Source organism: Lethenteron reissneri, chromosome 40 (genome assembly GCF_015708825.2).
Source record: "Lethenteron reissneri isolate LAM-NWPU_2019-01 chromosome 40, ASM1570882v1, whole genome shotgun sequence".
In the NCBI taxonomy this organism is placed as follows: Eukaryota; Metazoa; Chordata; class Hyperoartia; order Petromyzontiformes; family Petromyzontidae; genus Lethenteron; species Lethenteron reissneri.
This window is the reverse complement of record NC_083818.1, coordinates 12,581,192-12,597,369: the sequence shown is the minus strand read 5'-3', so window position 1 is coordinate 12,597,369 and position 16,178 is coordinate 12,581,192. Positions and strand designations below refer to the sequence as shown.

Below are 16,178 nucleotides of genomic sequence, written 5' to 3'. Positions count from 1 at the left end.
GACGATTATTTGAACCTCCCCTAGGTCGACTCTGCCTCAAACGAGTAACTGCTGTAGCGTATTAACATCGCCACTGGGGAGACAAAGGTGGCCGGCCGTGGTAGATACAAGTCCCGGGCGAAGCCGGGTAGTACAGCTAGTTTATATATAACGCACTACTTTAACTGTGATGAACGCTGCACTTTGTCGTTTTCATGCAGGGGGCGCTGCAAACCTACGTGCCCCGTGCATGAACGACGGAGGCGCAGGGACAGACGTTCGATCACGTTGGAATCAATCTGCAGACGGCGGTCTTCTCGCACGGCCAACTCTGTCACCTTACCTCGATTCCACGATCCCAACCAGGTGAAAGTCCGCATCGAACCCCCCGGCAAGGCCATTTACCTCACGACGAGAGAAAATTCACAGCAAATGTCGTTTTCAATTAAGTCTTACAGATGTAAAATGATATAAGCTTTTAATGAATACAATAATCTATTTAAAAAATAACAGTTTAAAGAGGTTTCATTTTAAAACTTCAAAACGGAGCATCGGGAGCTTGCGTGGATGCGTCGTTCGTGTGCAATTTTTTTCGTGACTTTCCTGGCCGAAAGCCGTAAATGGTTGAGGGGCACCGCAGGCCGTCCGGCTTGCTTCAACCCATGGTTGTGAACATCCAGACGTTAATCGGCAAGGACCATTTCTTGTCCAAGTTCGCCAACATATAAGACATGAAGCAAAATTATGAGTGTTGTTGTGGAGATGTGCTCTGCCTTGTAACCGAATACAAATCTGTACCAAAAATGCATTTCAAATATGCTCTTAAAATTACCTCCTTGCGATGAAGCAGATCAGCAGACACGACATCTTTCATTTATCGATCTCTCCACGAAACAAAGGAATGTTTTACACAAACTAGAACTAGCACAGACTTCTGGTAGTGCACCATTGATTCAGTGCAAGCCACCTGTGCACCCCGATTGGTGCAGAGTCTCAACAACAGCCGGGCATGCTTCAACCGATAGTTACGGACATCCAGACGTTAATCAGCAAGGAGCATTTCTAGTCCGAGTTAGACAAAATCTACATCAACACGTAATGCAAAATTATAATTCGTCTTGTAGAGAATGTATCTCCTCTACATGTAACTTTTGAGTGGTATGCCTTGTAACTGATGAACGATCCAAATGTGCTCCCTATTTCAAAGACAATGAGATGCTGCAGAGGGAGATGCTTCCTGAAAACACTAAAGTACCCTTTGACCTGTATCACAAGAACAAGGAGTCTCACCTGATCTGTACAGGTTACTTGCAAAACACACACTTTATCCTAACATCAGTTATTCAATGTTTGACCCTTAAAGACAAAATGTTACATGTACGCACACAATCAGAGAAGTATTCATTTTAAATTATTGACAATCATTTTTACAAAGTTAAATTACTGCACTGAAATATGCTGCATCAGGTTACATCGTATTAACAAGATAAACAAAGAACAGTCTGCTTAACAGTGTATATACAACGTACTATTGCGCCATTCAAAACAAGTAGGCCATTGCATGTTTAATGTAGCAAATTCTAAAAACATTATCTACAAACTCCACAACCAAGATGCCACATCAACCATCGCCCCCTACTGACAGGCTCTTGTCCACATGTAGGCCCGTGCAGGGTGTTGTATATGTTGTATTTATGAAATTTTGATAAAAATTATAAAAATTAATAATTTTCCGAAAAATGCGCAAATCTCATTATGTTAATGTGTAATTATATGCATAAATTATGATAATCACGGAGATAATCGTAGTAATTTATGCAGATGCTTGCGATTATGTTAATGTGTGCAGTTATGATAATTAGGCTTAATTTCGTTTATCCAGAGTTGTATCAATCAGGATAACACGATTATCATTGATTAAACATTTACCGACTATCCTAGTGTGTGTTATGTTATTTTTAGGTCTCCAGTTTCATATCTCATCACAGGCTACAGTTCTCAAGAATAAGACAGTTTTGCATGGACTTGGAAGGAACACTCGATATGCTTCTGTGATAAAATGTTTTATTCTAACAAGCATGTGACATTCTAGCATGCAGGTCAAACATGCGTCAATAATTCATGAGCAAGATTATGCAATTAACGAAAATGGATGACTAAAACTCTTATTCATTTGCGAGATTATGCATTTAACTAAAATGAATAACTAAAAACACTTATGCATTTGCGAGATTATGCATTTAACTAAAATGAATGACTAAAAACACTTATGCATTTGCGAGATTATGTATTTAACTAAAATGAATGACTAAAAACACTTATGCATTTGCGAGATTATGCATTTAACTAAAATGAATGACTAAAAACACTTATGCATTTGCGAGATTATGCATTTAACTAAAATGAATGACTAAAACACTTATGCATTTGCGAGATTACACAATTACGAAATTGAATGACTAACTCTTCTAACAACCGTAATTCTACTTTCCCACCAGACATCTCAGTAGTTCCCCCATATATCGAGCACAACCGGCGACTGGCGGAGTTTAAAACAGACATGCGACGATTTGTATGAAGGCAATAAAAGCACTTATTATACCCCGAAGCGAAGCATACTTCAATCGATTCATTGGCAAGATTATATCTGTTAACGGAATGTTGGAAACATTGGTGGGTGAGGGCGTGTGTGTTGGTGGGAGAGCGAATCTGGCTCTGTTTTGATTAATTCTTCGGCGAGACTCTATGACAAAGAAACCGGTTTGACAAGATATTATCTGTGCTTCCTTGAGTTTGTGTGTGTGGAAGCGATACGACCCTGTTCGGAGATTTCCTCACAGCCCGTGCGGATTGCAGACGCGACTTTCTCCGCAGGGAGTTGAGCGGCGGCGCTTGGCGGTCCTCGGTAGCTGACGGCGCGGTGGCGCGCTCTCGGAAGACTTTGACTCTCTTTCTCCACTGCGGGAAGTCGGTTTTGGTTGATGCTGGTTGATCTGGGTGTGCGTATTAAACACGCGGCACATTCGATGGTGCTGTCCTCCTCACAGCCGTTCGATCAGGCTTTCTCCACTGCTTCGCGCTCTCTGCTTTGCTCGCTTGGCGATCTCCGCCTTTCCTGCGGGTTGTTCGCTGGTCGTCACTCTGACGAGGAGTGATGCTTCGTTCATTGCAGGGTGGACGTTGGTGTCTTTGTTGGCTCGGGAGTGGTAGCTGGAGTCTCCGTCAGCTTCACTCGCAGCTCGGCGACTCAGGGTACGATTCTTCTCAGGTGGTGCAGACCTCGGCTTGTTGCTGCACGTCGCTAACCCGCGAACCTCGTCATTCTGGATGACGGAAGAGCTTCTTCGTTGTCGGCGTTGAGATGAGATGGGCTGTAGCCCTGGAGATTTCTGGTGGGGGCCTTAGCCCGGAGACGAGATGAGATGGAGGCCGAAGCCCCGTGGAGATCGGTGATGGGGCCGAAACCCTGAAGATCTGTGGTGGGGCCAGAGCCCTGACGATCTGCTTTGAATGCATTTTGCCTCTGCTTATATCGGGAAAATCCACTCAGTTTTTCCGAGTTTGTTCAAAGGCTGTGTCATAAAACATTCCTGTGAGGGTGAACACATCTGCGTCCGTGTGTGTCCATCCGTGTGTTTATTAGCTTTGAAGACACAGCTGTGTAATTATTCTGGAAGGAGGGGTGGGGGCCTCGCGACGGCGCCACCTAAGTTATCCATTAACCAGACCGACAATCCGCGTTCGCACCAAGTTATAAATCATACTCCATGTCTTTGATTATGAATAATATTGTCGCGAAAACCTACACGTTAAGCGAGCTTAATGATCCCCTCCCTTGCTCTGGGCGTTATATCTTTTGTCTCACACAGCTTAAGTTGTTCTTGGTTTGGAAGTTGAAATGCGACCCATTTTCTGCTTAGTTCCATTGTGATTTGATTGCAAGCGACCCAAGTTATGCCATAACCGTGTTCACGGTATTTCATCGTGACCTGATCTTCCATGGAAATGTTATTTGCTCGCGTGTGCAAATCCTGCTGTCCGTGTTGCGGGGAGACAAAGATGGCTGCGAGTTGCTCGCTTTTCATGGGGTGTTGTGTTTGGTTAATTATGAGACTTCTCCACCCTTAATTCTCCTAGGAGATCCACTTTAATTCCCTATTTATTATTTGACTTCTTGTGATTATTTAATCTGATATCCCGGGCTAGGGATTTTTGTTTTGGAGCGACCCTGATGCCATAATTATTCTTTGATGCTTCGGCCCGGCCGCGTAGAAACTACCAAGTGTACATAATGTCCGTATGAAATTAATACATGAGGATTCAAACCCGTCTGTGTTTTTTGTTGTTGTCGATGCTATTTTCTTTGTTAAGAATATAATTATCTTTCTCCGTGGTGCCTGGTTTTTTTGTAAGGCTTTTTAACGAAAGGATGTCATCCTAACCCCCGCCTGCAAATTCACCCCTCCCTTGTTCCTCTTGTGTGAAATTAGGGGAGTTTTTATGACATTGATTGCCCTCTTTCATGCCCTCAAGCCCTTGAGGCGAGGTGTGCGCGCATCTGTTGAAGTGGGGGAGCGGGTTTGTTTCCAAGCTGCCCCGTTTCTATTAAAAAAAAATTATATATGTTGGCAGAATAATTCTTTAAAAAAATAAAATTAAAAAGGGGTTATAGACACAACAAGGGCCACCACCTTGTGCCACACAGGGGCAGCTGCTACTTGGGGATGTTTCGAGTGTTTGAAACGAGATACGATACAAAACTCCGAGTTGTCGAGGCGATTAAGCAAGCACGATATAAATGCAATTCATAACATAGTGAATGCGTGGGAGCTTTATGGCTCCCGCTCCTGGTTAGAGATCAACGCAACCCACAGGTCCACAAAGACTGGCTCTTACCCTGCAGGTTGAACCTAGGAATTGAGTGTTCAACTTCACATTCGTCATTTAAGGCCTGTGACAAAGGTGCAGCTATTGGAGCAATATCGTCTCTGGCTTACACATCTACCGGGTCTCCATTTGACTTTGTATTGTCTCGGAGGAAGTCTACCCACACCTCCACTTCCACAAACTGCTGGGAGTTGCCTCGCTCTGCTTCACAGTCAAAATTCTCCTCCTGCTTCACGTTGCCTCCATCGATGTGGAGGTCAGATTTTGGAGTTGACTCTTCATCTTCACATTTTACCTTCACTTCTTCGCTCTTCACCATCACTTCTTCACATTTCACCTTCACCTCTTCATATTTCACCTTGACACCTTTAAAAGCGTCCAAGCTGGGATTTTCTTCCGGTTCTTGTTTCATGAGGGATGGGCTCATTACGGCACTTTGACTTTCACAAGCTGATTTCAGACTCCACTCCTGGTGGATTTTCTGATACTTGTGTGTTCTCTGATGTACATGAAGATGTGATGACTGTGCAAACGCCTTCCTGCACGGAGTGCACCTGAAGGGTTTCTCTCCCGTGTGTGTTCTCTGGTGTGCTACAAGAGCAGATGACATTACAAACGCCTTCCCACACACACTGCACTTGAAGGGTTTCTCTCCCGAGTGTGTTCTCTGGTGTGCTACAAGAGCAGATGACTGTGCAAATGCCTTCCCACACACACTGCATTTGAAGGGGTTTTCTCCCGTGTGTGTTCTCTTGTGTGTTGCAAGAGTAGATGAAAGTGCAAACGCCTTCCCACACACACTGCACTTGAAGGGTTTCTCTCCCGTGTGTGTTCTCTGGTGTTTTAAACGATGAGATGAATCTGAAAACGCCTTCCCACACACACTGCACTTGAAGGGTTTTTCTCCCGTGTGTGTTCTCTGGTGTGTTACAAGAGTATATAATTGTGCAAACGCCTGCTCACACACACGGCACTTGAAGGGTTTTTCTCCCGTGTGTGTTCTCTGGTGTTTTACAAGAGTAGATGACTTTGTAAACGCCTTCCCACACACACTGCACTTGAAGGGTTTCTCTCCCGTGTGTGTTCTCTGGTGTTCTACAAGAACAAATGACTGTGCAAACGCCTTCCCACACACACTGCACTTGAAGGGTTTTTCTCCCGTGTGTGTTCTCTGGTGTGTTGCAAGAGTAGATGAAAGTGCAAACGCCTTCCCACATACACTGCACTTGAAGGGTTTCTCTCCCGTGTGTGTTCTCTGGTGTTTTACAAGAGTAGATGAATCTGAAAACGCCTTCCCACACACACTGCACTTGCAGGGTTTCTCTCCCGTGTGTGTTCTCTGGTGTTCTACAAGAGTAGATGACTTTGCAAACGCCTTCCCACACACACTGCACTTGAAGGGGTTCTCTCCCGTGTGTGTTCTCTGGTGTGCTACAAGAGCAGATGACTTAGCAAACGCCTTCCCACATACACTGCACTTGAAGGGTTTCTCTCCCGTGTGTGTTCTCTGGTGTGCTACAAGAGTAGATGAATCTGAAAACGCCTTCCCACACACACTGCACTTGCAGGGTTTCTCTCCCGTGTGTGTTCTCTGGTGTGGTACAAGAGCAGATGACTTTGCAAACGCCTTCCCACACACACTGCACTTGAAGGGTTTCTCTCCCGTGTGTGTTCTCTGGTGTGCTACAAGAGCAGATGACATTGCAAACGCCTTCCCACACACACTGCACTTGAAGGGTTTCTCTCCCGAGTGTGTTCTCTGGTGTGCTACAAGAGCAGATAACTGTGAAAATGCCTTCCCACACACACTGCATTTGAAGGGTTTTTCTCCCGTGTGTGTTCTCTTGTGTGTTGCAAGAGTAGATGAAAGTGCAAACGCCTTCCCACACACACTGCACTTGAAGGGTTTCTCTCCCGTGTGTGTTCTCTGGTGTGCTACAAGAGCAGATGACATTGCAAACGCCTTCCCACACACACTGCACTTGAACGGTTTCTCTCCCGAGTGTGTTCTCTGGTGTGTTACAAGAGTATATAATTGTGCAAACGCCTTCCCACACACACTGCACTTGAAGGGTTTCTCTCCCGTGTGTGTTCTCTGGTGTTTTACAAGAGTAGATGACTTTGCAAACGCCTTCCCACACACACTGCACTTGAAGGGTTTTTCTCCCGTGTGTGTTCTCTGGTGTGTTGCAAGAGTAGATGAAAGTGCAAACGCCTTCCCACATACACTGCACTTGAAGGGTTTCTCTCCCGTGTGTGTTCTCTGGTGTCTTACAAGAGTAGATGAATCTGAAAACGCCTTCCCACACACACTGCACTTGAAGGGTTTCTCTCCCAGGCGAGTTCTCTGGTGCTGTGTCAAATGTTCAGGACAATTCGTGCTGTATGAACACTGGTCGCATTGTTGCCTTGTCGCACCGAGCTGCGCCGAGTGCCTTTGCTCCATCAGACCAATTCTGCAGAGGAAGCTACAGAGGAAGCGTCAGTTGCAGAGAGAAAAAAAAATATCTACACGTCAGTAGAGGCACAGATGAATACATATACACAGTCACACGTGACTTACACGTCTATACTTATTCATATATTCATGATATAGTGAAAAAGTTTCCCAAATTCATCACGCGGGCTGTTATGGCACACAATGAGAGGGCAAATGGTCACAAATTTCGGCTGTCTGGCTACAAAAGGAATATTTATGAAAGCTAAATTCAGTTGACATAGCAAAAGGTGTTGAAAATAATACTATTTGTGTTATGCAGAAATTCATAAATTCACGTTCAATCGCAACTTAGAGGTGTGTTGTATATATAGACCTTTTCCAAAAATATATATTAAGAATAATTCGACCCATTTTTTTCCTTAAATAATTAATAAATGAAACCAACACTCAACTCCGCTATCCCTCAAGCTACACCAAGCATCTGGAGGTCATTAAACAACAAACTTCGGGGCAAAGAGGGGTTCGCGACTATCTGGAAATCTCCAGGCTGGCAGATGACCATATGACATGACCTCCCCGGACGTTTTGGACAGTTCACAAACAAATCTTCAGAGCACATAGCAGAGACAAACGGACGTTACAACTCGCATTTTCTTTAACGGTAAAAGTTTGAAACTCGTCAAAAAGAACAAATCGACGTTATAGACTGCAGTCTATACGAGCGGCTTTATACTGGTAGGAACGAAGTGGACCAGACACCAATAGATTATATCGTCCGTCCGTGTAGCAACATCGCCCCCTACTGCAAACACTTGGCATGACCCTACAAAAACCTTTAGACTGAGTGACGCTATCCTGGCTAAACAAGTGTAACATTCCCTTATAATTCCCTCAGATAGCTTTTAATTAAAACATTTAAATTAATGAGGCTTTCCTGGCTAAACACGTGTAACATTCCCTTATAATTCCCTGAGATAGCTTTTAATTAAAACTTTGAAATTAAATAAAAAACTCACAGCGCCCTAAAGCCTACAGCTAGGCCTAAAGCCTAAAACTAGGCCTGAAACTCTCCCTTCGTATCGTACGCCCACGTGTGTGAAAGGGAGTTAATGTTTCACAATGTTACATTCCCTGATTTTTTGAAATAGAAACATTTAAATTTCAAGCTTTTACATTAATAATTAAAACATTTAAATTAAATATTAACTCACAGCGACCTAAAGCCTACAGCTAGGCCTAAAGCCTAGAAATAGGCCTCAAAGTCTCCCTTCGTATCGTCCGATTAGGCGTAACAACATCGCCCCCTACTGCAAGTGTAATAATACATTATGTTTATATTCTTTGGTTATTCGTTCCTACCAGCCCACCCCGCAGGGTCCTGTTTATTATTTATTTTATTTCACCCTTATTCAACTCGTATATCATTTTGTATTGTATATTTCTATCCATGTAACTTCACCAAGAGAACCAAGGAATGTGCATTCTGGTAGACAAGAAAGTGAGCGCTTGGTTATATCTCCAGCCTCGGGATATCAAAATATAATTCAAAATAAAACACCGATCCCTGGTGACACAGACTTACAACAAAGCTTGGCAAAACCCTCGGAATAATGGTAACAACGAGGGGCATTACGAATCTTGGTTAAACATGAACCAAATAATAACCACGAGATATTAGACCCGGGGTAAGTCATAAGAGGTACAAGAAATAGGTCCAACACACACAAGACCAGATAATATGTATTCCATTGAATCAAAGCCTCCCCGGCCACCTTTGTCTTCCAACAATTTGACACAAACACATGGCAGCCACAATTACGTATGAAGGGTGTCTGGCCTCGAGCTAACAAACACAACGAAGAGGGGGGGATGCCAACAAGCATAAACTTAGACATAAAACAGCCCGTCCGGGGTCATCAAGAGAAGGGGGGGGGGGGAGGACATTCAGGCGCGGCCGCGGAGAGAGGACGGTGACAGAGGGCATCTGTTTTTTTTCTCTCGCAAAAGACGCACAGAGAGGGGAGGGAATTTCAGATATAACCAACGACACAGATCATGCAATTCAGTCTTGCAAAGGGGCAAACTCCGGGGCATGGCCTCGAGATCAACCATGGGTGTCGTGTCTCGTGGAGCGAAGGGACGATGTGTTGTTAAGAGCTGCGTTCGGCATGAACTGACAGAGTATCGCTGAAAGTTTATTCTACATTCATCCTGATGTTTTGAGTCGCTTGTGGAATCGAGGGTTTGCGATAAGTTGTATTGTACCAAGCTATCAGAGTTGTGTAAGAGGTGTGCTAATACAATTTACAAGTTTTGAGAGTAAGTGATCCAGCCAGCGACGAGCAGCTCACAGCAGCAGCCCTCTTGGAAGAAGGGTGGAGAGCAGGAAAGTTGAGCAACGACAAGGCGAAGCCCCGAAGTGAGGGCGGGAGAGGTAACACAATGCCAGTGCAAAACTGGCAGCTGCACGCCAAGGGCGAAAGCAAGGAGAGAGAAAGGAGAGAGCACGGAGCAGTGGAAAGAGCCTGAGCCAGCGCAAGCCCTGAAGTAAGGGCGGGTGTCCGTGTGAAGCTGGCAGCTGCACGATCAAGGAGAGAGGACGGAGCAGTAGAAAGAGCCTGACCAGCCGCCCGTGAGCAAGAGTATCAGCGCCAGCGAGAGTGCCGTGGGTTCGACCCACACACACACTGACCAGCACCAGCTGGGAACCAATGCTAGAGTGAGGAGCGGCGACCAGCAGACAAGCTGCGCGCGCTATCTGACGACGGAATCATCGCGCACCGCCGACGGCGAGCATCATGCCAACTCAACCAGCAGTAGAGAGAGCTGCAACGCCAAGAGGAAGAGTGCCGTGTGTTTAATACACACACACGTACACACACACACACACGTACACACAGCTACACACACACGTACACACAGCTACACACACACACGTACAGTCAGCTACACACACACACGTACACACAGCTACACACACACACGTACACACAGCTACACACACACGTACACTCAGCTACACACACGTACACACAGCTACACACACACGTACACTCAGCTACACACACGCACACGTACACTCAGCTACACATACACACACGTACACACAGCCACACACACACGTACACACAGCTACACACACACGTACACACAGCTACACACACGTACACACACACGTACACTCAGCTACACACACGCACACGTACACTCAGCTACACATACACACACGTACACACAGCCACACACACGTACACACAGCTACACACACACGTACACACACACGTACACACAGCTACACATACACGTACACACAGCTACACACACGTACACTCAGCTACACACACACACACGTACACTCAGCTACACACACACGTACACACAGCTACACACACACACGTACAGTCAGCTACACACACACAGCTACACACACACACACACACGTACACACAGCTACACACACACGTACACTCAGCTACACACACACACACGTACACACAGCTACACACACGTACACTCAGCTACACACACACACGTACACACAGCTACACACACACGTACACTCAGCTACACACACGCACACTCAGCTACACACACGCACATGTACACACAGCTACACACACACGTACACACAGCTACACACACACGTACACACAGCTACACACACACGTACACACAGCTACACACACGTACACACAGCTACACACACGTACACACAGCTACACACACACACGTACACACAGCTACACACACACGTACACACAGCTACACACACACACGTACACACAGCTACACACACACACGTACACACAGCTACACACACACACACGTACACACAGCTACACACACACACACGTACACACAGCTACACACACACACGTACACACAGCTACACACACACGTACACACAGCTACACACACACACACACGTACACACAGCTACACACACGCACACACAGCTACACACACACACGCACACACAGCTACACACACACACGTACACACAGCTACACACACACACGTACACACAGCTACACACACACGTACACACAGCTACACACACACGTACACACAGCTACACACACACGTACACACAGCTACACACACACGTACACTCAGCTACACACACGCACATGTACACACAGCTACACACACACGTACACACAGCTACACACACACGTACACACAGCTACACACACACGTACACACAGCTACACACACGTACACACAGCTACACACACGTACACACAGCTACACACACGTACACACAGCTACACACACACACGTACACACAGCTACACACACACGTACACACAGCTACACACACACACGTACACACAGCTACACACACACACGTACACACAGCTACACACACACACACGTACACACAGCTACACACACACGTACACACAGCTACACACACACACACACGTACACACAGCTACACACACGCACACTGCCACACAGCTACACACACACACGCACACACAGCTACACACACACACGTACACACAGCTACACACACACACGTACACACAGCTACACACACACGTACACACAGCTACACACACACGTACACACAGCTACACACACACGTACACACAGCTACACACAGCTACACACACACACAGCTACACACACACACACACACGTACACACACACACGTACACACAGCTACACACACACACGTACACACAGCTACACACACACAGCTACACACACGCACACGTACACACAGCTACACACACGCACACGTACACACAGCTACACACACACGTACACACAGCTACACACACACACGCCGTCCCAGCGGCCCTGCTGGGAATCCGAGGTATTTTCAGCACAAGGAACGCCGTACCGCGTAATCCGCCAAGTCAACAAGTGGCAAAGAAGACACACGCACACAACACGCATATCGGGACGAATAAGATGAAAAACATTTACTGCCCATTGAGTTACGTGGATACGGTCGTTCAGAAGTATTTTAGTCATTCCTTTTCGTTGATTGCATAATCTTGCCAATGAATTAATTGACGTATACTTTTGCTTTCGGGAAATGTTTCTTTATTGCCGTTCGTATGAATATCGTCGCATGCATGTTTAAGGACGTTTTCCTATCGCCGTATATGCTCGCGTTACTCTGAGGAATTAATTGAATGTTCTGTTACCCAGTAAACAACGTAATCATTGAGGGTTAAATGTACGGATCAATGAGAACATCTCCAGGGGTACTGTGTTGACAATTCCAAGCATAAGAGTTCGAATATTAGAGTTTTATGTTTTTGGTTAGAAATTTAAATTGCTTAACACAAAAGAGTCCGAGTGGTGCCTTCCTAAGTTCATGCGTAATAATCTCAATTATGAGAACTGTATCCTGCGGTGAGATTTGAATTTGGAGACCTGACATAAAACACGAAGACACAATCAGTAAATGTTAAAACGAGACTAATTGTATTATCCCGAGTGATAATACGACCCTAGGCAACGAAGATAAGCATAATTATCATAACTGCATACATTAGCATAATTGCATACAGTTGCATGACTTAATAAGATCACCTCCCTAATTAGCATAATTTCGGATAATTACACATTTTTCCTATTTACATTTAATTTGTATTCTTTTTAATTAATTTTTCAAGGCCCAACATATACAACAGGTGTGAAGCCAGCCAGGCTCACGATGTCCTTGAATGCTGGGATGAACAGATCTGACTTCAGCTGCATGTGTGTGCTGTGTTAACTTCTTGACTGTTTCGATTCTTACAAAGAGCTCCAGAGGAAAACAAAAAAAAACAACAGCTTTGATATAACCTCCCTGTTCAATAGAGTTAAAAGACTTTACTGCAAACACAAACTTTACACTGTCACACACTGGCATGGTTAACAGGTGGTGGTGTATTAATGCTTCCTCACTCCACCTAGAAATTCATTGGGGATCAATCAACACCCCCGAGGCTGCGAGTCTCTCTCTCGCTCCCCGTGGTGAGATGTTAACTACCTCTCCTGACATACAGGAAGTCGTGGGTTCGATCCCGACCCTAACGCCTGCTGTATATTTGGAGTTTGCGTCTCTCTCTCTCTCCCCGTGGTCGCGTAGATTTCCCTCCGGATCCCCCGGTTATCCCCACTCCACATGCAGAGTGAACACCGCCACGCATCTAGAATGAACACCGCCACGCGTCCAGAGTGAACACCGCCACGCGTCTAGAGCGAACACCGCCACGCGTCTAGAGTGAACACCGCCACGCGTCCAGAGTGAACACCGCCACGTGTCTAGAGTGAACACCACCACGCTGTTGACGAGCCTCACCTTGTTGTTATTGTTGTTGTGGGCAGGTCGCTTCTGAAAACAAGAGCAGTACAGCAACTCAAGCGGGCGTGGCCTGGTAAAAAATGAAAAAAAAACTGTGTGAATATTTAAAACAAAACAAGTTACAAAGTAGCGAGCCAGGTGAAGGTTCTTTCGGTAAAGTCATGTAGAATAAATAAATACATTATATAATAGCATACGACGTTTCAACTGCAACACAAGCAATCATCAGGTACAAATGAAAGAGAAAAAAAACCTATTAAACTTAGAGTCAGCTAACATAACAGTCAACACCCTACCTGGTTGATAACGTTCTTCCAAAGATTGCTCAATTTGAGAGAAAGACACGGAGACACATAGACAGACACATAAGCAGAGAGATGACACAAAGACACACAGAGAAAGACACATAGACACACAAAGAGAGATGACACACAGAGAGAGACACACACACATAGACACACAGAGAGAGACACACATAGGCACACAGAGAGAGACACACATATAGACACACAGAGAGAGATGACACAGAGAGAGACATACATAGGCACACAGAGAAACAACGCCTCTGTGTCGAGGCCTTAAATAGAGAGAGAGGGGGGGTAGAGAACTTAGCATGTCAATGCAAGGCCGTAGCCATGGAGTCAACATTGGGGGGAACCAAATCTTCCAGGGGGTCTGGGGCCCCCACTAGAAAAATATCTAAATTAAAAAAAACTCTTTTCCTGCCATTTCCTCCCTAAAATATATATTTAAAAATTCACTAACACATGGGATGGATTTTTTTTTATTTGATACAATAATGTCTCATAGTGTATTGTATTACATTGCTGTTTTTTCTTTGGTACCTTTTCTTGTTTCATAGCATGTATTGGCAGAGATTAGGGATTCATGAAGTACAACGCAATCATATGAACAGAAATCTATGCATTGTTATATGAAGACAAGTTCAGATTTTGTGGCCAAGGTTTAGCAAATTGTTGTTTTTATTAACATAGCATCGCAATTATTATTTACAAATATTTTTGATAGCAATATATTGGGGGGGGGGGGACATTTTGAGCATATTTGATTATAGTTATTATAACATATTATAATAATTATAACATATTCTAATTATTTTAACATATTGTAGTTATTATATATTATAATTATTATAACATTATAATTACGGCTTTGTGTCAATTAGAGCTTTGGAGGTTTGGTGACTGCACTTAATCAAACAAACTTAATACAATTAGAAATGTAATGCAATGCAACACAGAGAGTCGGTCAACACACAACTAACGCATCGCCTGGCTGATTGCGTTCTTCCACAGATTGATCAACTAAGCGAGAGAATTGAAGCAAACGCCATCAGGCGAGGGCAGGAGGCAAGGCCCTGCTTTGTAAAGTTACACCCGGACATCGCTTCCATGCTCGCTGCTACTCAATTGACATCCCTACGAGAGAGAGAGCGAGGCTCTACCTCAGTACACAACAACCACCACCACAACCACCACAGCCGCGATGAGAATTTCTCACCGTGGATTTCAGTTCCCGCGCGGAGCGGCAACTTTCCGTTGCCTCGTGACGTCACGCGGTAGCAGGAGGTGACATTACGTCACTTGCGTGGTAAAAGACACTCCCCTCCCACAATGAGCGGCTCTGTAACTTAGATCAATTATGTTAATGAGCCTGGCCCAAACGTGGAGGGATGGGCCGTGGGTGCCGAACCGGTCACAACGAACTCGTGACGTCTTTCACAAATAAATTATGTTAATGAGTCACCAGTCACTGGGTGTGGCTTTGCCCAAATAAGGATAGTACTTGAACAGATAACGAAAAAGACCCCAGGCAGAGGTGACGTCACGCTCAAGGGCGCGTTGGGCGGGGTGAATACCTTGGTGACATGACGTCACTAGCGAGGAACACCTCCCGCTGGCGTTGCACGCCGATGAGGTAATTGCTGAGTGGTGACGTCACCGAGCGGGGTTGGAGTTTAAGTTGATTTAGATTAATTTTCCATTACTCCCTCCCTTGAACAGAGACCCCTTGGGAGTGTGAGCTCAGCAACAACAATGTGGACATTATTGTATGTGTGTGTACGCACTGTGTGTGTGTACACTGTGCGTGTGTGTGTACACACACGCACTGTGTGTGTGTGTACGCACTGTGCGTGTGTACGTACAGTGTGTGTGTGTACACTGTGCGTGTGTACATTGTGTGTACACTGTGTGTGTGTGTACACTGTGTGTGTACACTGTGTGTGTGTTTGTACGCACTGTGTGTGTACGTACACACTGTGTGTATACAGTGTGTGTGTGTACACTGTGTGTGTGTGTACACTGTGTGTGTGTGTACACTGTGTGTGTTTGTACGCACTGTGTGTGTACGTACACAGTGTGTATACAGTGTGTGTGTGTACACTGTGTGTGTGTGTGTGCACTGTGTGTGTGTGTACACTGTGGGGGGCACAGTCATCTCAGTCAGTCGACCAATGGCATCTTTTCACCAATTTATTTTCCAACTTTTTCATTTTATTTATTTTATATATTATTGTTCGTTTTCTATATGCGTAA

General features: G+C 45.1%; 1 protein-coding gene and 1 long non-coding RNA gene across 3 annotated transcripts in view; one reads left to right on the top strand and one right to left on the bottom strand.

Annotated features, from left to right (window-relative positions):
• The window catches only part of LOC133352498 (zinc finger protein ZFP2-like), a 42,506-nt gene extending 27,305 nt beyond the window's left edge, over nucleotides 1-15,201 (bottom strand). Inside the window, exons 1-3 of one of the 2 annotated variants that reach the window (XM_061568179.1) lie at nucleotides 13,917-14,106; nucleotides 13,618-13,690; nucleotides 5,400-7,334 (exon numbers count right to left, since the gene is read on the bottom strand). In XM_061568179.1, the coding sequence (XP_061424163.1) occupies nucleotides 5,400-7,334; nucleotides 13,618-13,690; nucleotides 13,917-14,097 (2,189 nt within the window). In that variant the 5' untranslated portion in view covers nucleotides 14,098-14,106. Of the gene's footprint in view, nucleotides 1-443; nucleotides 7,335-13,617; nucleotides 13,691-13,916; nucleotides 14,107-15,141 lie in introns of those variants that run through there. The other variant, XM_061568178.1, reaches the window with a different exon arrangement.
• Nucleotides 9,391-15,133, top strand: LOC133352500 (uncharacterized). The gene is made up of 3 exons (XR_009756271.1): nucleotides 9,391-10,157; nucleotides 13,644-13,693; nucleotides 14,937-15,133. It is a non-coding gene; the product is annotated as an uncharacterized LOC133352500 (long non-coding RNA).
• Nucleotides 15,202-16,178: the final 977 nt, after the last annotated feature.